Source organism: Vigna radiata, chromosome 5 (genome assembly GCF_000741045.1).
Source record: "Vigna radiata var. radiata cultivar VC1973A chromosome 5, Vradiata_ver6, whole genome shotgun sequence".
NCBI lineage: Eukaryota > Viridiplantae > Streptophyta > Magnoliopsida > Fabales > Fabaceae > Vigna > Vigna radiata.
This window is the reverse complement of record NC_028355.1, coordinates 29,539,146-29,562,481: the sequence shown is the minus strand read 5'-3', so window position 1 is coordinate 29,562,481 and position 23,336 is coordinate 29,539,146. Positions and strand designations below refer to the sequence as shown.

Sequence of the window (23,336 nt, the reverse complement as noted above, 5' to 3'; positions counted from 1 at the left end):
CACATAATCAAATCCAACTCTTTTTTTTTCTTTCCAAACCCAAGAAAGCACATAACTTTTCTCCGTCCTACAATAGAAAATAAATAAAACGCAAATTTTTTCTCTCGTAATTCAGTTTGGACCAAGACAGGTACTAGGGACTACTACAATAACCTCAAGATTTATGATTTTTATCGCCACTTCGCTTTCTTGGATTTTACATTGTCACAACGAATGAAAGATTTGATTGTCTTGAACAAGAAACAGTCTTGAAATTTTTAAACTTAATACTTGTTTCCTTTTGTGGAGAAAATATGGGAGCATGAGATGCTGCCAGAAATTGATAAAATGTGTGATTGGAAAGAAAGAAAGAACAAATGTAAAATAAATGTGTACAGACATGTCCTTTTCTTCTTGTTATGTAAGTTTAATTACTTTGTACTCTTTTCCTTCTTTATATTTAGGTTTAATTGCTATGTAACGGTATGAATCGTCAAATCACCATACAATTAATGTTGTCAATGAAAAATTAATTCACCTTGAAAACGAGAACCACCCAAACAATTAAACTAAAATAGTAAGACAATATTGAAAATTTTATTGTGAGTGAAAGTGATAGTTTCAATCTGTTACGCATGCCTCACCAAGTGAGTATATATTTTTAAACAAACTAGCATTTGTACTTGTGCAACGCATGAACTTTTTCAAAGAATAAAATATATTTACTATATAAATGTAAATTTATGAAATATAATTAAATTTTATTATAAGTGTTTCATTTTATAAAATTAAAAAATAATTTTATTATCAAATTATTTTTTATTAATGTTTTTATTTTTAGTTTTAGTAATATATTTCAAGTTTGATCAAATATTTTAAAGTAAAACATATTTATCATTGGCCTTTTATCTCTTATAAACCAAATTTGTTTTTATCAAAAGTTTAATTTGAATATAACATAATTTAATATTTGTGTAGAATGATATGTTGAACATGTAGAAGAAAATAAGTCATCAATGTGAAAAAAAATATATATATTGTATATTATGTGTAGTAAATAATTAAATATTTCTATGTAATAAATGATTGAACATTTGAAAATAAATATTTAAAAATTATTGAAAAATAATTGGTAAGCACTTATTATTATATTTAAATTTAATATTATATAATAGGAATAAAACAATTGAGAATTAAGTTGTAAAGATTCATAAAGTTCATGAACCTATATTTGCCTTAATAAATATTAAGTTAAGTTTGAGAAAGATATAATATATATATATATATATATATATATATATATAAACATATACATTTTTTAACAAACCAATAAATAAATAAACTTATAATACATATAAGTACTTCGTTAATATTTTTGTGTAAAAATTTGAAGTTGACAATTTTTGGGAAAGAAAATACTTGGGCAAAGAAAGATGTAAAGTTAAAACGTTAGAAAAACACAAACAACAACTTTGTTTATCTTATATCAGAGAAATATATTTTTGATATATTTCTAGAGGGCTTGAAGAATTTCTTTTGTTATATTTTTTATTTATACATTTGAAGGTGATATAAAATTTGAAGGTGATATAAAAGAAAGATTAAACATTAAAAAGATTATCTTAGACTATTTAGACAAAGAATTAGGTATAAAAGTTATCTAACACTCAACCCTCTATCTTATACCTAATGATTACATAGGTTTATTAATTATTTCAATATTCTCTTTCAAATTGAAACATACAAATTATATGCACTAAGCTAAGCTTGATGTACATTAAGTTTAACAAAAAAGCATTAAACAAAATATTGTTGTATATGAAAAGTTGTTTAAAACAGTAATGTTTAATGAAGAAATATTTTATAACATTTTAAACCAAGATTATAAATAACATTTTCTAGACAAATCTATTTAAATGAATCAAAAAATCATAAACAACGTCTAAAAGAAAGTATATCATTGAATTCATCTAATAATCTAATAGACTATATGAGCAAGACAAGCTAACATCTTATGAAAATAGAAGTCCGTCTCTTGTATAACACTAAGGTTAAACAAAGTCTTTATTCAATATAGTATTATATCAAGCAAAACTTTCTAAAAGAAAACATTGTCTGATAAGTGACCGCTAACGTTATAACCTTAGAAAAAGCATCTTATCCTTAGTTATTTGTAAATTGCTAGCAAAATCTTTGCTTTTGTTTTGATTAAGAATTTCTCTTGAGAAATACTTTAGACTAGTTGGAGAATACTTTGATTAGAAAAGACTTGATACTTAATTTGTCTATTGTGATGCACATTTCTTTCCTAGGAATGGACCCAACAACATCTTACTTATTTCTTATTTGAAATCTTTCTCCAACGCGAAGAAAAAAAAGTCAAGAACAAAGAAACAACTTCAGTCGAACTTTATAGTGCATGACTCAAGCCAACCTGAGCGAATTTTATCAAATTGACCCAGAAGTTAAATGAAACTTGCATAGGATACGAAAAAATTTGAAATTTGGGTGTTCTATTGAGAGAACATCTTCAACATCGGAAGCCACTGCACAAACTATATCACTTTCATCTTCTCCAGTTATAAACATATCTTTTGATCCTTCACCTGATCCTGACCTAAACATAATGGCTTAAAGAACCATTAGAAAGTTAGCTACCTCCTACAATACAGTCACACACAATGACATTGAATATCCAAATGAAGAGTGTGAGCTGAGAACTAACCTACTAAATGCCTTGTCAAAATTCAATGAGTTATTTGGGGAGAATCCATATAAACATCTAAGACAATTTCATATGTTGTGTGAAAACTTTAGATCTCCCAATATCACATTAGAAACCTTGAAAATGAGAGCTTCTCCTTTTACTCTCAAAGAGCAACTCAGGATTTGTGGTATTATCTAACTGGGAAAATATGGAAAGACTTTTCCTTGAAAAATATTTCCCTGCATCACAAATGTTTGTCATCAGTAAAGAGATTCTTGGAATTAAGCAAAGTGACAGAAAAACTCTTAGGCTGTGTTCACTTGCGCTGAATTTACTATTCACGCAGATTGGCGAGCGATGAATTCAATCAAAAACGTTGTTCACTTCCGCGGATTTGCAACGACCGAATTGAGAAGATTTGCGGGATACCTACTTTTTGTATCACCCGCTGTGCTGAGGAGATTTGCGATGAATTGAACACAAATGGCTTTTTTACCCTTGATAATACCAGCTGTATAACGTTGTTGCAACTTCCGAGGTGGAGTTCCAACGGTGTGAGAACAAATATTGAAGGGGTTTCGGAGATAAAGAGGAGCTTCAAGAACCGACAGAGACACTTGCTTTCGAGCTTCAAGTACAACAGAGAAGATTTAAATTCAAATACAACACACAGAAAAATAAAATTAGGGAAAGCTTGTGATCTAGGGATTTACGAGCTGGTTGGATTCTTTGACATCGTTGAACTAGAGCTGCCAACGTGCCGGCGAGTGGAACGACAGCACACTGGAAGGCCTCTCCGAGTACGACGTCTCATCGCCATCGACACCACCAGAGAACGAAGAAAGGAAACTGCTTGTTGATTTGTTTGGGTGGTTGTTGACATTCTTTTCTTACTATCACGCTTTCTTCTTACGCATTGCTATGTATAAACATAAAGTGGGAAGATACTTCACTCCACATAAAGATTTTTTACATGATAATGATGAATTAAAAATAATTTATTTTATGTACAGGATGAATTTTCGTTTTTATACGTAATTAAAGCTTACGATAAATAAAATATTTAAATATGTAGATTATATTATATTACATTTTCATTTATGAATATTATGATTATGTAATTTTTTTTTTATTTTAAAATCAATCATTCAAATTATAATAAAAGTTATTTTTATTGTTGGTGTTTTCTTTAAAAATATAATATGAAAATAGAGATAAATAGAAATTAAAAATGTTAAATACAGAGATAATGATTTAGAAAAGGGACTATTTTGGAATTTTATATTTCAATATCTCAAAATTGTATATTAAAATTAATTTTCCTAATTAATATTAATTTTTTACTTTTTATAAATATTTTTAAAATTAAATATAACATTAACAAATAATATTTTATATTACTTTAATAACTAGAGGTATTTTGGTAATCTTTAATTTCTACCCATTAAACAAATTTTTTAAAATTGTCACATCAATCAAATCCTACACTAATTCTCACAAACTTTACTTCTAAATCCGCTCTCAATTACCTCCAAATTCACTCAAGTAAACACAAAAAAAATTACCCTCAAATCCATTCAACCACTATCTCCCAAATCATCTTCCCCAGTCACCCTCAAGTGAACACACCCTTAGTGAGTATTGGAGTAGATTCAACAAACTCTTCATTTTCCATCCATAACATCATATAGAGGAATATTCCCTCATTCAAACCTTTTACGAAGGCTTGAATTTGCAAGTGGAGGATCTTTCTTAGACAAATTGCCAGAAGATGCTAGAGAGTTGATAGAATGAAAGGCATCAGACTTTTTTCATTTTCTTCCATCTCCTCACCAAAAATTCCTCATTTCACTACTATTGCCAATGGATCCAAAGTGACATCTCAAGGAATTGGAAAAGTTTCTTTATCTCCACTAAATTTAAATTTTGTTGTACATTCCTCATTATCCTTACAATTTAATCTCTTTAAGCCAATTAAATCATTCCTTAAATTATTTAATAATATTTACTGTTAATTCCTTTGCTATATAGGAACATGGTATCAGTCGACTGATTGGAGAAGGACATGAGTCACAAGGACTTTATTTCTTAAAACCAAGCTTTTTAGTTTCCTGTTTTGCAACTTCATCGCCAAAAATTTTTGCATGTTGTTTGGTCCATCCAAGTTTGTATAAGTTGAAGATGATGGTTCTAAGTTTCAAACACATTCAAGTCTTAGATTGTGAGTTTTGTTAGTTAGGAAAACGTGTTAGATCTTTCTATCCTAAAAAGTTTTTAGTCACGATGTAATTTTTTTTTTTACTATTCACTTTGATATTTTGGGACCAAGTCGTGTTACTTCCTTTGGTTTTAAGTATTTTGTAACCTTCATTAATAAATTCTCTACATGTACTTAGATTTATTTAATGAAAGAGATCTAAAATTTTATCTATATTTATGTTTTTTTAACAAAATTAAGAACCAATTTAGGAAGACATTTAAAATCCTCAAAAGTGATAATGCTAAGGAATATTTTTCTACAATATTTTCTTCATTCTTATCATCCTGAAGAATTTTACATTAGTCAACATGTTTTCACACTCTGTAACAAAATGGTATAGTAAAGGGAAAGAATGGACATCTTATTGAAATTGCATGCTTCTAGATGTTGAATACTAAAGTTCTTGTTCATCAATAGGGAGATTTAGTCACTGTCTATTTTCTGATCAATAGGATTTTTTTTTCTTCTCTTAAAAATAAAGTTCCTCACTCTATAATTTTTCCCAATGGATCCTCTATACCATGTCTCTCAACATGTATTTAGGTGTAATTATTTTATTAATAATGTCTCTCCAGGTCTTGGTAGACCTTTTGTAAAGGCTATTACGTGTGTCTTTTTGGGAAATTCTCATATTTAGAAAGGGCATAAATGTTATTCTTCCTCAAACAAAAGGTATTGTAAGTCCGTTGATGTCACATTCTTTGAGGATAGACTTTTTTTCTTGTCCTCCATGGAGGATTGTTCATTTGTTCAACAGATGCTTTCTTTATCATTGTCCACCTCAAACTCAAACTCAAAATGCAAATGACATTGTGCAACCACCTCTTTTCACATCAATGTCAAACACAAACTCAAACTCAAATCACTCCTTATTTGCCTGAAGATCTCCAAGACCACCAGATTCTCAAACCATGGATCCTTCATTCTCCTCGTCTTCTCTTAACTCAGATCATGTTTTGCTTGATACCCTTCATAAAGGTAATTGTTCTACTCATAATCCATATCCTGTTTATAAATTTTTGAGTTATCATCGTTTGTTTTCTCCATATTTCTCCTTTGTTTCCTCCTTATCTGCCATTAAGGTTCTTAATAATGCTCATGAGGACTTGGTCATCTTGGATAGTGACAAGTCATGATTGATGAAATGCAGACACCCAAACATAGTGACACTTGAGAACTTGTCCTTCTTTCTCCTGGTAAGAAACATATAGATGGGTCTATGCTATTAAGGTTGGTCCTATTTTTGCAATAGATCTATCAAAGCTCTTCTAGTATCTAAAGGATATACTCAAGTTTATGGCTTCAACTATTCTGGTACTTCTTCTCCTGTGACTAAAATCAGTATTGTTCGTTTTTTTCTTGTTAGGGTTGTCATTTGTCAATAACTCCTTTACCAATTGGACATTAAAAATACCTTTCTTCATGGTGATCTGAAAGGAAAGATATATATGGAACAACCTCATAGGTTTGTTGCTCAAAGATAGTCTAGATTAATTTGTAAATTACACCATTCACTCTATAGCTTGAAGCGAAGCAATCACTTCAAGCTTGATTTGGTAAATTTAGAAAGGTTATGCAGAATATTTTATTGAAAAGATGAGAAACGAATCATTTAATGAATCATTCAATGTTTTATGGTTATGTTTCTCTTGACAAATGTGTTTATCTTATGGCTTTTGTTAATGATATTATTATTACATAGAATGATGTCACTGAAATTATCAATTAAAGAATCATTTGTTCACCCACTTTTAGACCAAAGATCTGGATCAAAATATTTTCATATACTCTTAATATTTTGGAGTTATAATGTATGGGAACTGGGAACTCAGGACATCATATTATTTATGTATTGGAACCCAACGGGTTTTAGAAATGTCTGACCTTTTGTATTCAGCAACTTTGTACTCTATAAATACAGTAGCAAATGGTAATAGTGTAATAAGGAAAAATACACCGTTTTACTTTATTCAATTCAAGTTTTTCAACTGTGTAGAAGCAGAATCAGGTAATCATTTTACACTGTCAATATACTTCTTTTATCTGTGGCTGTTTTTGCTTTGACAGGCACCAAGTGCACTAAAGACCCTTGGCCATCTTGAATATTGCATCATTCAAAAATGATTAATAAGCTCTCAGTTCTCTTGATGCTATAGGAGGACAAAATCTGATTGTAAATATGTTTTTTCCTTGTATATATGTAAAGCTATTCATCTTACATGCTTAGTTGCTTACGAGCTGCAACATGAGAAACTCAAACTTGTTTACATCCATCACCAGAACTACTATTCCTGCAATCAAAATCTGCCAGTATTATAGAAAACTCCGAAGACCTTAATGTACAAGACACACGGCTGGAAGTATGCTCTATGACATATTCTTCAGAGGAGCAAAGTGGAAATTTTTTTATCTACCCGCAATTTCCTCTTTAACATGCTCCAATTCATCAGATTTAACAAACTCTTTACTTGACCTTTCAGGGGAACACGCTTTTTCAGGGTCATCTTTTACATAAACTACATCCATTTGGACTTCATTGTCCCCATGAGTGTTAGAAGGAACTGTTTGAACCACATATACCTTAGAACTGGGGGAACCATTGCTGCCTGGGGCCATAGCCTCAGAACTAACTGAAATTCTTTCAACTGCGGTAGATTCATCATCATCTGAAGAATCAGATTCATTTACCCTTTCTGGAAGTGCTTGAGACTCACCTTTAGATTTCTTTGCTTTACAAGAAATAACTTGTTTCAATCCTCGAGCCGATTTTCCTGCTTGTTTCAAAAAATTCTTAGCCACATCCTTCGCATGTCCCTTTGCAGGGGTTTCAGAACCACTCTCTTCAATTGATCCTCCTTCTTCCTGACCCTTAGAAGTTGGAAAGTCAGAAATGTTCTCGTCCATGACAAACTTCACACCAATCATCCCCTTAGCATTCATTGACCTAATGTTATCATGTGGAGATAGATAGTCCTCTTGAACAGGCTCCTCCCCTTTATTTCGGTGGAATACTGAACCAATCTTGTGCAGGCCCCTCCTAAACGATCTCATTCGGTGCTTTTCTTCAGGATTGTTATCAGAACTGCTGCTGTCATTGTTCAAGGATCCAGATTCGGTTGATCTACCGCTGCCAACTAAATCATTAGGTTCTCTATGAATTTCAGTATCAAGGCGCCGACTTTTCCCTTTCCTAGGCTCCCACATTGGGGAAACTTCACTTCCTGGGTGATGAACCCAAACTCCTGTCTGCTTTTGTCCTTCAATGTCTATAGGCTCATAGTTATCTGCCAACTTCTGAGATTTTTCAGGTGGAACATGTGAAGAGGAACTATTATCAGCAGTGTTATGTGCTCCAAATGAGTTTTTTCGTACTTCAAACTCCATGTTTTCCTGTTCACCAGTAGTATCAATTCCGTGTACATATAAATTCAAATTGAAATCAAACAGGCAAACACCAACTAAAACATGAGCAACTTACTGCCCCACATGCTATTATTTTTCATTTTCTTTATTATTCTGTTCTTATCAGAATGTTTCACATTATTAAATATTGATAAGTACAAATATATTTGAGAAGGACATTACCTTTCCATTAGCTTCAATAATAGTTATTGCCAAATGCAGTCTCCCCATTTTCATGTTCTCAAGTTGCAGCCATATATCATGTCTTTGCCCATCCCTAAAGTCGTTGATGTTCACAGAACAATCCCTGAAAACAGCAAAGCATTAAATTATTTGGATGAATATACCAGTGACAGAACAAGTGGCAGGAAATCATGGGAAACATACAATGAACAAAGGATGGCAAGACATTTGATCACACAAGCAGTAGAAAATAGATCAAACAAGATATTTAGAGAACAAGATATTTAGAGAAATGTTGTCAGACTCATACGAAATTGAAACTTCTGTGATTCAGAATTACAACTCAGTAATAAATCTATAGAAGAGAAAAAATTTAGACAGGGACAGACATTCTGAAATTCTAGGAATGAATATGGTTAGGAAGTCCAACAAAAGCTAAAATATTGGGTATATGGGAATCCCTTTCAATAAATATTTTCTCCTTTTGCTTAACCCGCATCGTAAAGGCGAATAATTGTGCACACACACAGATATTTTACAAAATTCAAAGTGTATAAAATGGAACAAACCCAAGGATATCATCATAGAAATGGTCCTTGTCACGAACTGCAATAACCAGTAGATTATCAGACTCCCATGTTAGGATGGGAATTTTAAATTCTTCATGCCATTTTGGAGCAAGTGTTTTCCTTTGTGTTTTTGTCCTAAATCTGTATACACCCATATGACCTTTCACATAAGGATCCGCTAATCCTGAAACATACTATAATTTGTTATGCACATAAAAATATAGTAAAAAGAAGCTCACAAGAATCATAGGTAAGGGATAACCATTTAGATCTGATGGCTTCATGTTAGTTGCTTCAATAACTTCTACTTTTGCATAAGCAACAGGCTCCATCCCATCCACAGAGAACCAACATTCTATAACATTAAGATTACGGGGATGATGAGTATATAATAATACAAAACAAATATGTAAAGGATTGAAAATGCCATCCAGAGTTAAACTAAAGATTTGTAGGGTAGCGATTCTAAAGAACGTAACGGCAATGTTTTCTCCACTGAATATATGTGATGAGAGGAAACCAATGACTTTGTTTTATGAAATCATACGTTTCTCCAAAATTTCCTATAATTGAAACCTTGTATTAATGAAACCATGAGTACTTCCGCAAATGTTCACCATGCCTACTTAAAGAACTAAACCCATATGTCTTGAATAGGTAGTAAAATTACAAGAACTAGTAAAATGGACATTTTACATTATTTGAACAACGATTGATTGCCACAAGCTGGTAGCCTAAATGTTCATGATATGTTGATGACCACAATACCTAATGTTCTCAATCACCAAGGCTACCAATAAATTAGTTATTACAAAAGTCTATAAAAAAGATTACATACTTTACCTTGCTTTGGCGAAACAAATTTCTCAACATCAACAACCAGCATATTGGGCTGCAAAAATTCTAAATATGTAAATATAGAGAAATAATTAAAAATATACAATAATTTGATATTTATATCACATCATTTCAATACCCCAAGAAGCCAATAGATAAGAATACACAAAAATACGAAAGTAACAAGGTGGGAACAAGTGAACAACAGAGACAAACTTCACCTCAACAAGGGTTTGTTCAAAAGCAATAGACAGCAACTTATCCTGATAAAGAAAGTATTGAAATCAGACATCATTTAAAGCATAAGCAAGTAAGAACCTAAGCAGATTTTGCAAAAAAAAATTACTTACTAGCCACCCAGCAATGCCTGGAAGTTCAGTCACATCAAGCCCATGAGTAAATATAGGTTTGACAGTCATTTGAAAATATGGAGGTTCAACAAAGCATACACGCAAACGGCCAAGAAAAGGCCATGTTGGGAGAAACTTTACCCCAACTAATACCTACAGACAGAACAGAACAATAAAATAATATGACCAAATAAATAATAATAACAATGATAATAACAATTTAAATGCTATTTTATTCCCTAATCTCTCTTAACTACCAGAGAAGACATTACAAATCTGCAATTAGTTATATGAAATTAGCTTTCAACTACACAAATCTCATGATGAATTATTCACCGAGTGTTTCATCAATACTAATAGCTAAGGCATAATAAAGCTTAAAGTATAATTATAAACTTTATGGTCAGACTTAAAAGAAGGATGGTGAAATACTTTAATATAACAGAAACTTGGGGCATGCTTAGTTTGAAAACATTTTCAGATTTCTATTTCTTTTTATTTTGTATTCACAAAAAAAAAAAAAAAAAATGTTTCCAACTTGTTGCCTATTCACAAATATTTTAACAGGATAAATCTTTGAACACAGCAACAAGGTAAAAATAAAGATTTCCTTTTTATAATTACATTTAAAACGTAGAAAATAAAAACAAAATCATTTTCTCAATTAAAAATATTATGTACCCCTTCTCTTTAAAAAGAATTATTTTAAAGTTAACTAACAAAGTGCAAAACCACTTCATCTCACTCAATACTCCATTATCAACTCCTCTTCAATACAAAAGATCATTTCTAACAATCAAACTACATTTTACTAGGAATTGCCCAGATATCTTGGCACATGCATATCCCTGAATCCATGCTTGTATCCATGAACTTGTATTGAGTAAATAACAGGAAAAAAAATTATTATTCAACAAATATGTCACTGTAAAATCAAAATTTCAATGCCATACCTTTCCTTCGACATGCATGCCTGTGATGTGCAGCTTTGCCCACATTCCAAACCCCAATCTTTTCCTTAGTTTGACAGCGAGTATTGCACTCATATCATCGGCAGAAAGAAAATTCATTCCTAACTCCAGAACCTGCATGAATTACATGGTACCTAAGTCAAACCAAAAAATAAAAAATCATTCACAGATGCAGAACAAGACTTTCTCATGATATGCTGTTTTAATTATCACATCACATACCAAGTGGTTATCGTCAGTCTGGCGAAGAACCCTGATATCAGTAAACATAGGTGGATTTCTTCCCAAGTATAGGTGCTGAACAACAGCTTCCTTCTGCAAATGTAGTACATATATCAATATCTGATCACACCAAAAGTCAAAGTAATTTTATATTCACAAAAGCATAAAAATAACCCAAGTGACATAGAGAATATGAAATTCTTATAATATCACTTTCAAGAAAATGGTTGACATTCATATTGCTTGATTAGGCTCAATCAAAGATAAATAACTGAACAGTTTGAAGCATACAGCAGTCCAAGGTTTGTACTTCTCTAAGAACCATGGTATGATAGGGAATAATATCTTCTGAGAGACAATATCTTCCATACATATAGGCCATATGTTTTCAACTGCATGGTTCAACCACCGGACTGTTTCAGAATCTGAAAGCACCTGAAGAAGAATAAAGGACATTACGCAAGTTATATCAGTACATTATTATAGCAGAACACTTGCAGTTATTAAATAAACCTGCAATTATTAAATAAAAGAACAATTTACAGAAGAAAAATTAAAATATATATTTGTGTGTATTCTATTACAGTGTGAGTTGTATCTTTTTCCATAGTTTTAGTTGTTTTATCATTTAATTAAGTCATATAATTTCATCATCATCCATTGAAGAAAACCTTTCAATTAATTTTCAAGTAGAATTAGTTTCCAGCTCAGTAAACTGACTATATATTTGGTAGGACCAAAACATTAAAGCATTGTTTTCAAAGACACGCACACAAAAGCAGAAACAATCTTGGAATATTATCCAAGAGAACCTTATTGATAAGCAATGCTGTACAAATCCATTCAAAACGCTGATGGGGGTGGGATAACATGGATGTGAATTTGATCTTCGTTTCTTCTCTCAGGGTCAGCTTCTGCCTCAATTTAAGGAAATGGTTTTAACTTAAAAGGACAATTTATTCAGATTCCAGTTTATTTTTATTCATTGACCACTGTTCATTTCATTTACTTTTCAAACAAACTCAGTTACTACATTCCCCTCAAATTCCAATATCCACAAAATCAAAATAACCACAATAAAAACAGCAGAATTACCCTTCTTTGATTAGCTTGCTTCCTCTCCTCAAACTGCAACTTCTTCCGCAGCCTCGTAACATAACGCTCATGAACCTTTCCAAAAAAATCAAAGTCAGAAACAAAGTAATATTCCACATCTTTTTCTCTACCCTTTAGACAAACACAACAATAACGATTCCTTTTCTAAGCCCCTATATTTTTATTTTCTCATCCACATCATCATCTAACTAAACAAAAAGGCAAAACCAAAGATAAAAGAGAAAGTCAAACATAGCAAATCAAATATATCCAAAAAGTTATCAAATCTCCAATCACGGTCCTCACCAGGAAAAGATAGATCAAAGCTAGAAAATAAACAACAGAGTGGCACGAATTGAGTGCAGAGAGAATCCAAATCGCAATCAGCACAATCCCCACATGGTGCAAGATTGAAATTTCCGTCATATCCATCCCCTTCAATCCCCAAAAAAAAAAAAATACTGCAAAACCACCCCTTAACTGAAACCAGCACTCCTAGAACCAAAGTTTCAAACTTTATAGACACCCATTGATCCTCCAACCCTTAACCTCATAAAATGCGACATGCATGCCCATGAAGAACCCCAAATCCGGTATATTAAAAATCCGAATCCGTGCCTAGCCCCACCCCCAAATGGGTATAAATAATTGAATATTCAAATCCAGAAGGAGATACGCTACTGTTGTGAGAACTACTTGCAAATACAGGAATTTCAGTCATAAGAATTCCAAGATTATAAAAATGGCTAGTGAAAGTGAAAGGTAAAGTTTGATAGAGTATGTCCCAGTCAAGAGGCCCAAGGCATTGAATCAATACAATTTTTTTATTTTTTTTCTTTTGTATTGATTAAGAACCAGTGAAACGGTGCCGTAAAAGAGAAGTAACGCGGCCAAATGAAAAACAGAGTAGCAGAATTTAGTAACATCTGAGAAACAGAAGTTAACACCCAAAAGGAACCGCTTTTTCGGAAGCGGCAAATTACAAACGACATAGGCGTTATCTAATACCAAAAGATAACAATTCTAAATTCTCCAACATTTCTTTTTAGTTATCTTATTTATCCTTTTTTTAATGTTTTTTATTTTTAAGTTAAATGACTCATTTGCTTCTTATGATTAAATAAATTTTAACTCCATGTTTAGGAAGTGTTAGTGGGATTAAATTGGTCCAATGTGGAAAAATCCACAAAAGAATAAGTTTTAAAGAGTAATTTGGGTAAATAACTTGCATTGAAGTAATTAATAATTTCTAAAATTTATCAGAATATAGTAATTATCAATTTCTTAAAATTATTTACAAACATTTTATTTCAAAATACTATATTATTATATTTTCTAAATTATATCTGAGTTCTCTTAGTTTTAAAACTTACAATTTTAAGTCTATTGTCAATAAGTTCTATTTAAATTTTTATTTTTAAAAGAAACCTTGAAATATTAGAGAAGAAATATGTCTTTAAATTATTTTTTATTTCTTAATGAGACTATTAATTATAAGAAAGAAAACTCTGATAGTGATTTAAGATAATGATGATTCATCTTTAAAATTATTTTTCTATTAGTCTTTAAAACGACAATTGAAATCTTGTTTTCGTCATCATAAAACACTAATATTTTCCATATTAATTAAGAAAACATCATTATGATCCATCAGTATGAAGATATTATCCAGTTTTTTCATAATTCTTTTTAAAAGACATATAAGATGTGTAATTTAGAAAATCCTAATAATTGAGTGTCATCTAACAAGATTTTCAATATAGATTAAAAGTTATATCAATGTTAATATAATAATATAAATTTCCTATGTTATTAATTACTATATTATCAGAAATATATGCATTTATTTTCTATTTAAAGTTTTTAAAGCATTAGAAATATTTATATTAAGAATAAAAGAGATGTTGGATTTCTCATCTGATATAAAGTTCGAAGACAGGTTGGTTGGCACGTGTCAACAAACATGGGCTAAGCGTGTCGGCAATACAGAATTCCTATTTTTTATATATTTTTCAAATATATGTCGGCACTGAATTTCTTGTCATTTGACTAAATGGTTTCAAACTTAAAAGGACATTTGGCTTACTTTTGTTTACATTAAATACAATTCTTTCTTGTATTTAGTAGTTATTTTATATTTTTCAATATTGTTTATTAATTTATATTTATACTTTAAAGATATATTTTCTAAATAAAATAAATTTTATTACTATTATTATCATTATCTTATTCTATTTTAATCTAAACTGGCGTATAATCCATTCAAAATAAAATAGTACAGAAAAGTGTTAATTAGTTACACATCTAACTTTTCTGAAAATTTCATTACATTACATAGTGAATAAACACTCAAAATTATGAATATTTAAAGTATAATTTAGACTTATTTTGATGAACTTTTTCATAGATAGTTTTAGAAAAATACAAACGAAAATGTAAAATATAAAACAATATTTTTTTCTTCAGTTAAAGAAATTTAATCTTTAAGTTAATTTATGTAAATTATTTTATAGGTGTTTTACCAAGTAGCTGTGTTGATAACACAGTAGCTTCATTGGATAGGATAAAAAACCCATAGTACCGCTACAGATTCAAAATTATTCACTTTAATTGATGGTTTATATGTTCCCTTCATTTGACTAATTTGTCATGTATAATATTATAATTAAAATTTAAATAATTAACACAAGAATAATAAATGATATTAATGTTTGTACAAATAATTATTTATGGCATTTTAAAGTCTTTGACATTTTTTAGCTTTAGTATATGATTTACACGTCCAGCGACGCTTGGAGAAAAAGCTTCAGGTCAATTAGAAATCAATAATCTAAAATTAGTGGTGTCAAGATGGATAGGATCATGGTTTACTGTACCTTCGTTATTTAGTGAGTCAATTCAATCCGATTCATTTATTAGTGAGTCAGAAAATTTTGAACAGGTTCGATTCATCACGAATTGGTGGATTAAATGGATTTTTAATCACAATTTTTTTAAATAAAAAAAATACAAATTTTATGTAATTCAAATCTAAATAAATTTCACTCCTAAAATGATGTTAAACTCAAGACAATCCAAAATAATAAAAAAAAAAGTACAATATAATCCACATATATTAAGCCAAAGGATATTTTTTAGGATTCCATAAGATAATAAGTTAATAAAATAAAATTAGGTGGGTTGGTAAGCCAATCCGACTCCTCACGGGTTCGACCCGGATTAGTCGGGTTCAAATAAGCCAGATTGAAAATTGACCCGCATAAAAAAAAATACATATTTTTCAAATCTAGCACGGCTCAAACCCGTGGTGGGTCGGGTTTGTTGGGAATCCAAGTGTGAGTCTAAGTCCCACATTGGATAGAAATAAGAAAGTAGAGCAATATATAATGATGAAAGACTCATTAACCAATTGCCTTAAGGTTTTGGGTAGAGAGTGATGTCAATCCTTTATATAGTTAGGCTCAGTTGTGATTGGTGTTTATATCTCCCCGGTGAACCCCTTTCTTGATAGACCCTACAGTGGTATTAGAGCCGATATGCTTCCGTTGGAGGGGGTGTACCTATGTGGAAGGGACTCACCCTTGAGGGGGAGATTGTTGGGAATCCAAGTGTGAGTCTAAGTCCCACATTGGATAAAAATAAGAAAGTAGAGTACTATATAATGATGAAAGACTCATTAACCCATTGCCTTAAGGTTTTGGGTAGAGAGTGGTGTCAATCCTTTATATAGTTAGGCTCAGTTGTGATTGGTGTTTATATCTCCCCGGTGAACCCCTTCCTTGATAGACCCAACAGTGGTATTAAAGCCTGATAACTCTTAGATTTTGCACTTTTATTTGTGCTTAGGAATCTTTGTTAGTGAATTTTTGTTTTTAATTGTTTAGAATTAGGTTAGTTTTAAGTTTTTCTTTAAATCCTTTAGTTTTGTTTAATTTTAGTTAAAAATAAAATTTTAGTATATTTTTAGTACATTTGTATATAATTAGGAAATTAATCTTTTTCTTTAATAAAAAATCTTTTGATAAAAAAAATATATTTCTTTTTAATTGATAAATCTCGTTCTCTTTTCTTTAATTTTTTTTATTTCTTTTTCTTTCTTTGTTGCAGATTGGATGGTTGGGCTGATTTGAAGACTTGGGCCATGGCTGCTGCATATGGAGAAAGCTTATATCAATTGAAGAAGAATTGGGCCTCTGATGCTGAATTGAAAATGCAATGGAATTGGACATGGGCTGAAATGCAATGAGCGGTGTTGCCAATGCTGTTGGAGTTTTTGTTGTTGACAGATTGGGCCGCTGATTTAATTGGAAAAGCAAGTGCTGAAGTTGAATTAGTAAAGCGGTGCGTTTTGCATCTTAACAACAGTTGTTGAGTCTTCACCTTACACATTCATTTGGCAGAAAGGCAGAAGCTCACTTGAGAGAATCAGCCAAAAGCTAGGGCTTCCTGCTCGAGAAGAGAAGCTCCAACACTTACCCAAAGATGAAGCACGTCTTGACCGGAGGAGCTGGAGAAGATGACTGGTGATCTAACTGGAGTTGCCACGTGGAGGGGATCTAACGGCTGGAAAGAAGATGAAGGTTGGTCGTCCGATTGCGAAAAGGAAGCGTCGAGGAAAAGCTTGTAGCGAGCAAGGTTTCTATTTTTTTCTTTTATTTTCCTTTTTCTTTTCAACCCTATAAAAGGGGTTTTCTTCCATGTAAACAGACACTTTTAGACCGAGACTCTCAGACACTCTCTGCAATTTTACATTTCGTTCTATAGTTTAGGGTTTTTTAGTTTTTCTTAGATTAGGGACTGTGTTCGTGATTCTGGATTTCGCAGATAAGATTCATGGAACCGTGACAATCTGTGAGCTTCTCATTCGATGATCTCCGATATCCTGTTTGTAATTTTCTCTTTTCATGTTAATAAAGTTTTGTTATGTGTTCTTATTCGTATCTTTGTTTGTATTGAATTTGTTCTTGCTTTTGATTTCTGTTATTGTTTAGAAAATGAATTGGATTCTAATTCTCTGCAATTTTACGATTCCTCTGGAATCAAAATGACTCCAAAGTGAGCGTTCATTTTTGAGATGTCTTCTCGAGACAGAGTTGAGTTCAATGTAAAAAGATTCATCAGATTATGTTCAATTTTAGTCTTGTGTTTTCTGTTTTTGTGAAACTGTGCACTGACTGAGTAATTGAGTGAGAATTGCCACTTTAAGTTCTGAAATATGAACTAAAAAGACCCTGTGATGGGCTTACCTTTCTCGGAATGTCTTTCTGAAGAGTAATTGAGACTCTTTTATTCAATCTTTTGCACATTTGTCTTTGTTTTTTACTTGTGCCTAACATCTTTAGTTTGTTTCTTTATTTTTAGTATCTCTGTTGAAGAATTGATGTTAGAATAGTCTTAGTTTAGATTGTGATTTCATGTTTAGCTTTAGGTTCTGTTATGTGATTGAGTTTCTCTATTCCTTTAAACTGTGATTTTTTTAATTCTTTGTTAGTGTTTGTTAATTTTCTTCATTGTTGATTACTTTCCCGATTAGAATAGCCACTTTATCCTTACATTTCATATAGGTTAGTTGACTATTAAGATTTCTTTAGCTTTTAATTTCCAATTTGAGTTGCTTGTTTACGGTTCTAGTTTTAGGTAATTTTAGTTACATTTAATGTTCATATTGGCTTAAGTTCTGTTGTTGTTTTAGGTAGTTTAGAGTTCTATTTTCTTTTATTTCATTTCAATTCAATTTCTTTCTTGTTTTAAACAGTTTATGGATTTTAGATACTTTTTTTTTCTTTTATTTTAGTTTCATTCATTTTAAATGTTCCCACCTGTTTAGTAGTTTAATAGTAAAGGTTTAAATACCTTTTTAGTCCCCAAGTTGGGATTGAAATTTTCGTTTTGTCCCCGGTTTCAAAAATGAAGTCCTTTGGTCCCCATGTTTTCAATTTTGAGTGCAATCAGTCCCTTCCGTTAAGTAAATGCTAACGGCGTTAAATGTTAGCTTATGTGACAACATAAATTATCCAACATGGAATTTTTTTTTTTTAAATGACAAATGTAAAAATATCATCTTAGACTTAAAAGAAAAGAAAATAAGAAAAGAAAAAAAAAGATTTGCCCTAATATATTCATCTCTGAAACCCCAAGGCACTCACCTCCGCCACTCCTGCACCCACTGCCGCCACAACCTCCGATCAAAAGGCTGCTGCGAGGGGGCTGTCCACAGCTTCGCCGGCGCATTCGTCGGAAGAGCCACCGCCCTTCATGCCGGATTGCCATCTCGTCCTTTATTCTTCGCGGAACCGGGTCGTCGCTCCTCCTCCTCACCGGTCAAGAACACCATCGCGGAATCGTTGCCCTCATCGCAGAATCGTTGCCCTCACCGATGTTCTCGCCGGAATCGCCGCCCTCACCAGCACCACAATGTCGCTCTCCTTCCTCTCCACTTAAGGGTTTCCTTTCTTCTACCTCAGATATCAAAAATCTACACCAGTGTCGGCAACTCTCACCACCGTCGTCGAGGACGAGAACGAAAATGTTTTTCGAATGCCAGATTTATTGGTTGGTTTTCTATTGTTTGATGTTTCTTCTACTGGGATTGAGAACGATGAGTGTGTTGTGTGCATATGAGTGAGTGTGCTTTTTGATTATACGATGTGAAGGTTTGGATATGGTGCTGAAAAAGGGGGGGTTTGCATATAGATAGGCTAGCACGGGCAGAGAAAGAGGGTGAGGTCGTCGCAGCCTGCGGTGGCTGGCCGGATGATGGTTCACACCCTTCCCAGGTTTGCTATTTGGAAAAAGATTTTTGTTTGCTACTCCTTCGGTTAAGGATTTGGAACTAATCTGAATAGGTTCAATTGTGTTTATGTCTGGATTTGCTACAAATTGTGAAAATTTTTGAGAAACCTCAATCCTATTTTTGAGAAACCTCAGTCTTAATTTTGCTGGACTGACGGTGTCCGGAGCTGATGTCTTGGGGAAAGAGATTTGACATCGTCGTTTCGGTGACGATGGGGTTGGAGTATTTGCACCACGCGTGTGAGCCTTCGGTGATTCATGGGGATATAAAGTTGAGTAATGTGTTGCTTGATGAGGATTTTGGAGCGAAGATTGGGGATTTTGGGCTTGCTAGGGTTAAGGCGGTGGAGGATCTAGGAATGGTGGAGGAGAAGAAGGAAGGGGTTATGGAAATTGGGGTCAAGGAGTTTGGGGTGATGGAGGAGGGGGAGAGTGTGAGTGTGGTGGTTGTTGACCGGTCGCCAGAGAGTTGTCCTGTGAGGATTGTGAATTTAAAATGTGAATTTAAAAATACTTAATGGATTTATTTGCTGCCACGTCAAGTACTATAGTCCACTTTATTGCCACGATCACATTTCTTGCTTACATGACATACACAGTCACTTAACATTTAACGTTGTTAGTATCTACTTAACGGAAGGGACTGATTGCACTCAAAATTGAAAACATGGGGACCAAAGGGCTTCATTTTTGAAACCGGGGACAAAACGAGAATTCAGACCCCAACTTGGGAACTAAAAAGGTATTTAAACCAATAGTAAATAATTAGTAAATAAATACAAGATTTAACCCTACACTTTAATCTTAACTTTGTCGAGTCCTAGGATTGATATTCTGGTCATCCCTATATTGCATTAGTGGGGACCAGTTCTTTGTTATGTCTTAAGCGACTAAAAGGCAGTTTAACAGAGCCGATATGCTTTCGTTGGAGGGGGTGTACCTATGTGGAAGGGACTCACCCTTGAGGGGGAGATTGTTGGGAATCCAAGTGTGAGTCTAAGTCCCACACTGGATAGAAATAAGAAAGTAGAGCATTATATAATGATGAAAGACCCATTAACCCATTGCCTTAAGGTTTTGGGTAGAAAGTGGTGTCAATCCTTTATATAGTTGGGCTCAGTTGTCATTGGTGTTTGTGTCTCCCCGGTGAACCCTCTCCTTGATAGACCCAACAGGGTTGACCCACGATTGTAACCCATTTTGACAGCTCTATCTTAAACCTTTTTAATTTGAAAATATTGTACCTATAGATCGACCAATCAACGCAATTTCAAAGCAAATGGTCGGCCAACCTTCTAGAACTTCCAAAATAATGTAGGTCGATCAATCGTCAACTACGATGTTAACCATTTAGTATCTTACACGTTAAGGATGTTACACTCAATCTCATTAACAAGGTAAAACATGCTTATGAAACATTAGGCCGTAATTGGGTTAACCTTAACCAAAAGCTCATTTCAAAACCTATAAATACAAAGGTAAGGTAAGGAGGTAAGTTATTACATTTATTGCACATTTAAGACTTAACTGTGATAATTGATTGTTATAACTAAAAACTGACTTGAGCGTCGAAGTAGCTTTGAGAGGTACCCACCTGTTCAAATTCATACTTTAAAGAAGAAAATTTAATAATGTATCATAAGAAGAAAGATAATTAGAGCCAAAATATATATATATATATATATATATATATATATATATATATATATATATATATATATATATATATGACAACTAGAAAATCCTTAACTTTAGACATATATTGGCTTAGTAAAAACATAAAATTTATGTAAATTGCAATAAAAGTACTCATGCTGGAAGGAAGCAACTCACTGTCTATTATTAATGAATTGATCGTAGCTTATATAAGCCCAAATAGAATAACAGAATGCAAGTGCAGTAGCACATTTCGTGGTAAGTAAGTCCACGTTGTATACTAACAGCCCAAAAATAGTGGAAACAGAAAAAGACTAGTTATGTAAACCAGATTTATTCAAAACTAATAAATCCAAATAAATCTTCACTCATAATCCCTCCAAACATGCCTCGGTTTCTTAAACCTGTTAAGCTTTAGTGGCTTTTTCATAATGTTTGTAACTTGATCTTCTGATTTGCAATAACTTAATTTCACAACCTCATTTCTTACTAAATCTCTAAGAAAATGGAATCTTACTACAATGTGTTTGCTTTTTCCATGAAAGACGGGATTTTTAGACAATTGAATGATAGAGCTATTGCCACAAAGTATCATTGTGGTAGTTGCTTCTTGTTCTTCTGTTCCAATCTGATCTAGAATTCCTTTAATCCAAATACGTTGTCAAGCACAAGAAACTGCAACAATATATTCAACCTCAGTGGTGGGCAAGCTGACAATAGACTACTTCTTGGAGGCTCGTGATATAGCTCCAGAACTTATCTTCAATACTAGACCTGAGGTGCTTCTACGATCATCTAGATCCCCTGCATAATTTATATCAGTATAGGCTATAAGGCTCGTGTTTCTTTCTCTCGTCCTATAAAAACTCCCATGCTTTGTGGTTCCTTTCACATATTTTAGAAGCCTTTTTGTTGCTAACCATTGTGACTCTTTTGGATCTTCCATAAACATGTTGATCAAACTTACTCCAAACATTAAGTCTGAGCGAGTTACAGTTAAGTACATGAGGCAACTTACTGCTTGTCTGTACTGCATGGCATCTACTTTAGTGCCTTCCTCATCTTTTGATAGATTTAATCGAATTTCTTACTGAATTGCAATCTACCATGTTGAATCATGTCCATATTGCTTGAGCATATCTACATTTACAAATGAAAAAACAAGCTTTACTCTGAATTACTTCTATGTCGAGAAAGTGTCTCATTCTTCCAAAGTCAGACATATCAAACTCCAACGTCATTGAGCCTTTAAATTGTTCACACATTTTTCTATTATTTCCAGTGTAAATCAAATCATCTACATAAAGACTAGCTATTAAGATGTTTCCTTCATGTTTCTTAGTAAACAGGGTGTGCTCACTAGGACATTTTTCGAATTTCTCTTTGGCAAAGTATGCCTTAATTTTGCTATACCAAGCTCTTGGAGCTTGTTTAAGATCATATAACACCTTTCTCATTCTATATACCATGTCTTCTTTGCCTTCCTTAACAAAACCTTCAAGTTGTTGTATATACACTTCTTATTTGAGCTCACCATGAAGAAATGCACTCTTGACATCTAGTTGAAATACCTCTCATCTATGTTGAGTTGCTAAGGCTAATAGCACCCACACGGTATCGAGCCTTTCTACTGGGGAAAAGACTGAAGTGTAATCCATGCCATATTGTTGTGAGTACCTTGTTGCCACCAACCGAGCCTTGTGTTTCTCAATATCCCCATGTTCATTGAGTTTTGTTTTAAAATCCCATTTGACTCCAATAGGTATGATTCCTTTTAGAGCATTGGTGAGTTCCCATGTTTTTTTCTCTCAATTACTTGGATCTCTACATTCATTGATTCTCTCCGTTTTACACTTTGAGAAGCTTCCTTGTAGGAATGAGGATCACCTCCATGTTCAACCAACATTAATGCCATTAGGTAAGCTTCTGCAGAATATTGGTGGTCATGAGTTCAATTACATAACTTCTCCAATTTAATGCACTAAAACCTAAGGTTGTAGACCAGCTAAATCAAGTAATGTAGAAAGTGTTTCTTTTTTCAATTAGGTTTATTATTCTTGTTCACGTGGTTTTGAGCTAAATAAGGAAACTTAGAAAGCTGGAATATTAACGTGTAAAATCAAGAGATTATGGTCAGATTATCATTAGAATGAGGAACTAAATAAGGTAAGAAATACTCTAATGCTTTCCTTAATTATTGTTGGAAAAAACAGGCTGCAGAGAAGATATTGAATAACACTAAATACGTTATGTCTTATTTCATTAAGTTGAGTTGGCATAAATAGTCATGTTACAATGCTTCAACATTTAAAA

General features: G+C 32.6%; 1 protein-coding gene and 1 long non-coding RNA gene across 6 annotated transcripts; both read right to left on the bottom strand.

The window, feature by feature from the left end:
• Positions 1-2,367: 2,367 nt before the first annotated feature.
• Positions 2,368-3,635, bottom strand: LOC106761789. Of its 3 annotated transcripts, none has more exons than XR_001375706.2 (3): positions 3,400-3,635; positions 2,705-3,314; positions 2,368-2,609 (listed from the first exon to the last, which is right to left on the bottom strand). It is a non-coding gene; the product is annotated as an uncharacterized LOC106761789 (long non-coding RNA). The 3 variants fall into 3 exon arrangements; XR_002667981.1 differs by having other exon boundaries at positions 2,368-2,596; XR_001375705.2 differs by having other exon boundaries at positions 2,368-3,314; positions 3,400-3,626.
• Positions 3,636-6,915: 3,280 nt separating this feature from the next.
• Positions 6,916-13,525, bottom strand: LOC106762325 (C2 domain-containing protein At1g53590). Of its 3 annotated transcripts, none has more exons than XM_014646176.2 (12): positions 12,882-13,525; positions 12,576-12,650; positions 11,772-11,915; positions 11,481-11,573; positions 11,241-11,372; positions 10,288-10,440; positions 10,159-10,200; positions 9,944-9,992; positions 9,363-9,455; positions 9,101-9,284; positions 8,532-8,655; positions 6,916-8,336 (listed from the first exon to the last, which is right to left on the bottom strand). In XM_014646176.2, the coding sequence occupies exons 1-12, from the start codon at positions 13,005-13,007 to the stop codon at positions 7,353-7,355; spliced, it is 2,199 nt and encodes a 732-aa protein (XP_014501662.1). In that variant the 5' UTR covers positions 13,008-13,525; the 3' UTR covers positions 6,916-7,352. The 3 variants fall into 3 exon arrangements, with proteins under 3 accessions (XP_014501662.1, XP_022637059.1, XP_014501663.1); XM_022781338.1 differs by having other exon boundaries at positions 11,791-11,915; positions 12,882-12,949; XM_014646177.2 differs by lacking the exons at positions 11,772-11,915; positions 12,576-12,650; positions 12,882-13,525 and having other exon boundaries at positions 11,241-11,392.
• Between the last annotated feature and the right edge of the window lie 9,811 nt (positions 13,526-23,336).

What these genes read in the sequence shown, in the direction of transcription:
- LOC106762325 (XM_014646176.2), bottom strand. Translation starts at nt 13,007, where the DNA reads ATGGATATGACGGAAATTTCAATCTTGCACCATGTGGGGATTGTGCTG. An exon ending in TTCTATGATGATATCCTTGG is followed by an intron (nt 8,656 to 9,100) that starts GTTTGTTCCATT and finishes TGCTGTTTTCAG; the next exon opens with GGATTGTTCTGTGAACATCA. An exon ending in TTATTGAAGCTAATGGAAAG is followed by an intron (nt 8,337 to 8,531) that starts GTAATGTCCTTC and finishes ACTGGTGAACAG; the next exon opens with GAAAACATGGAGTTTGAAGT.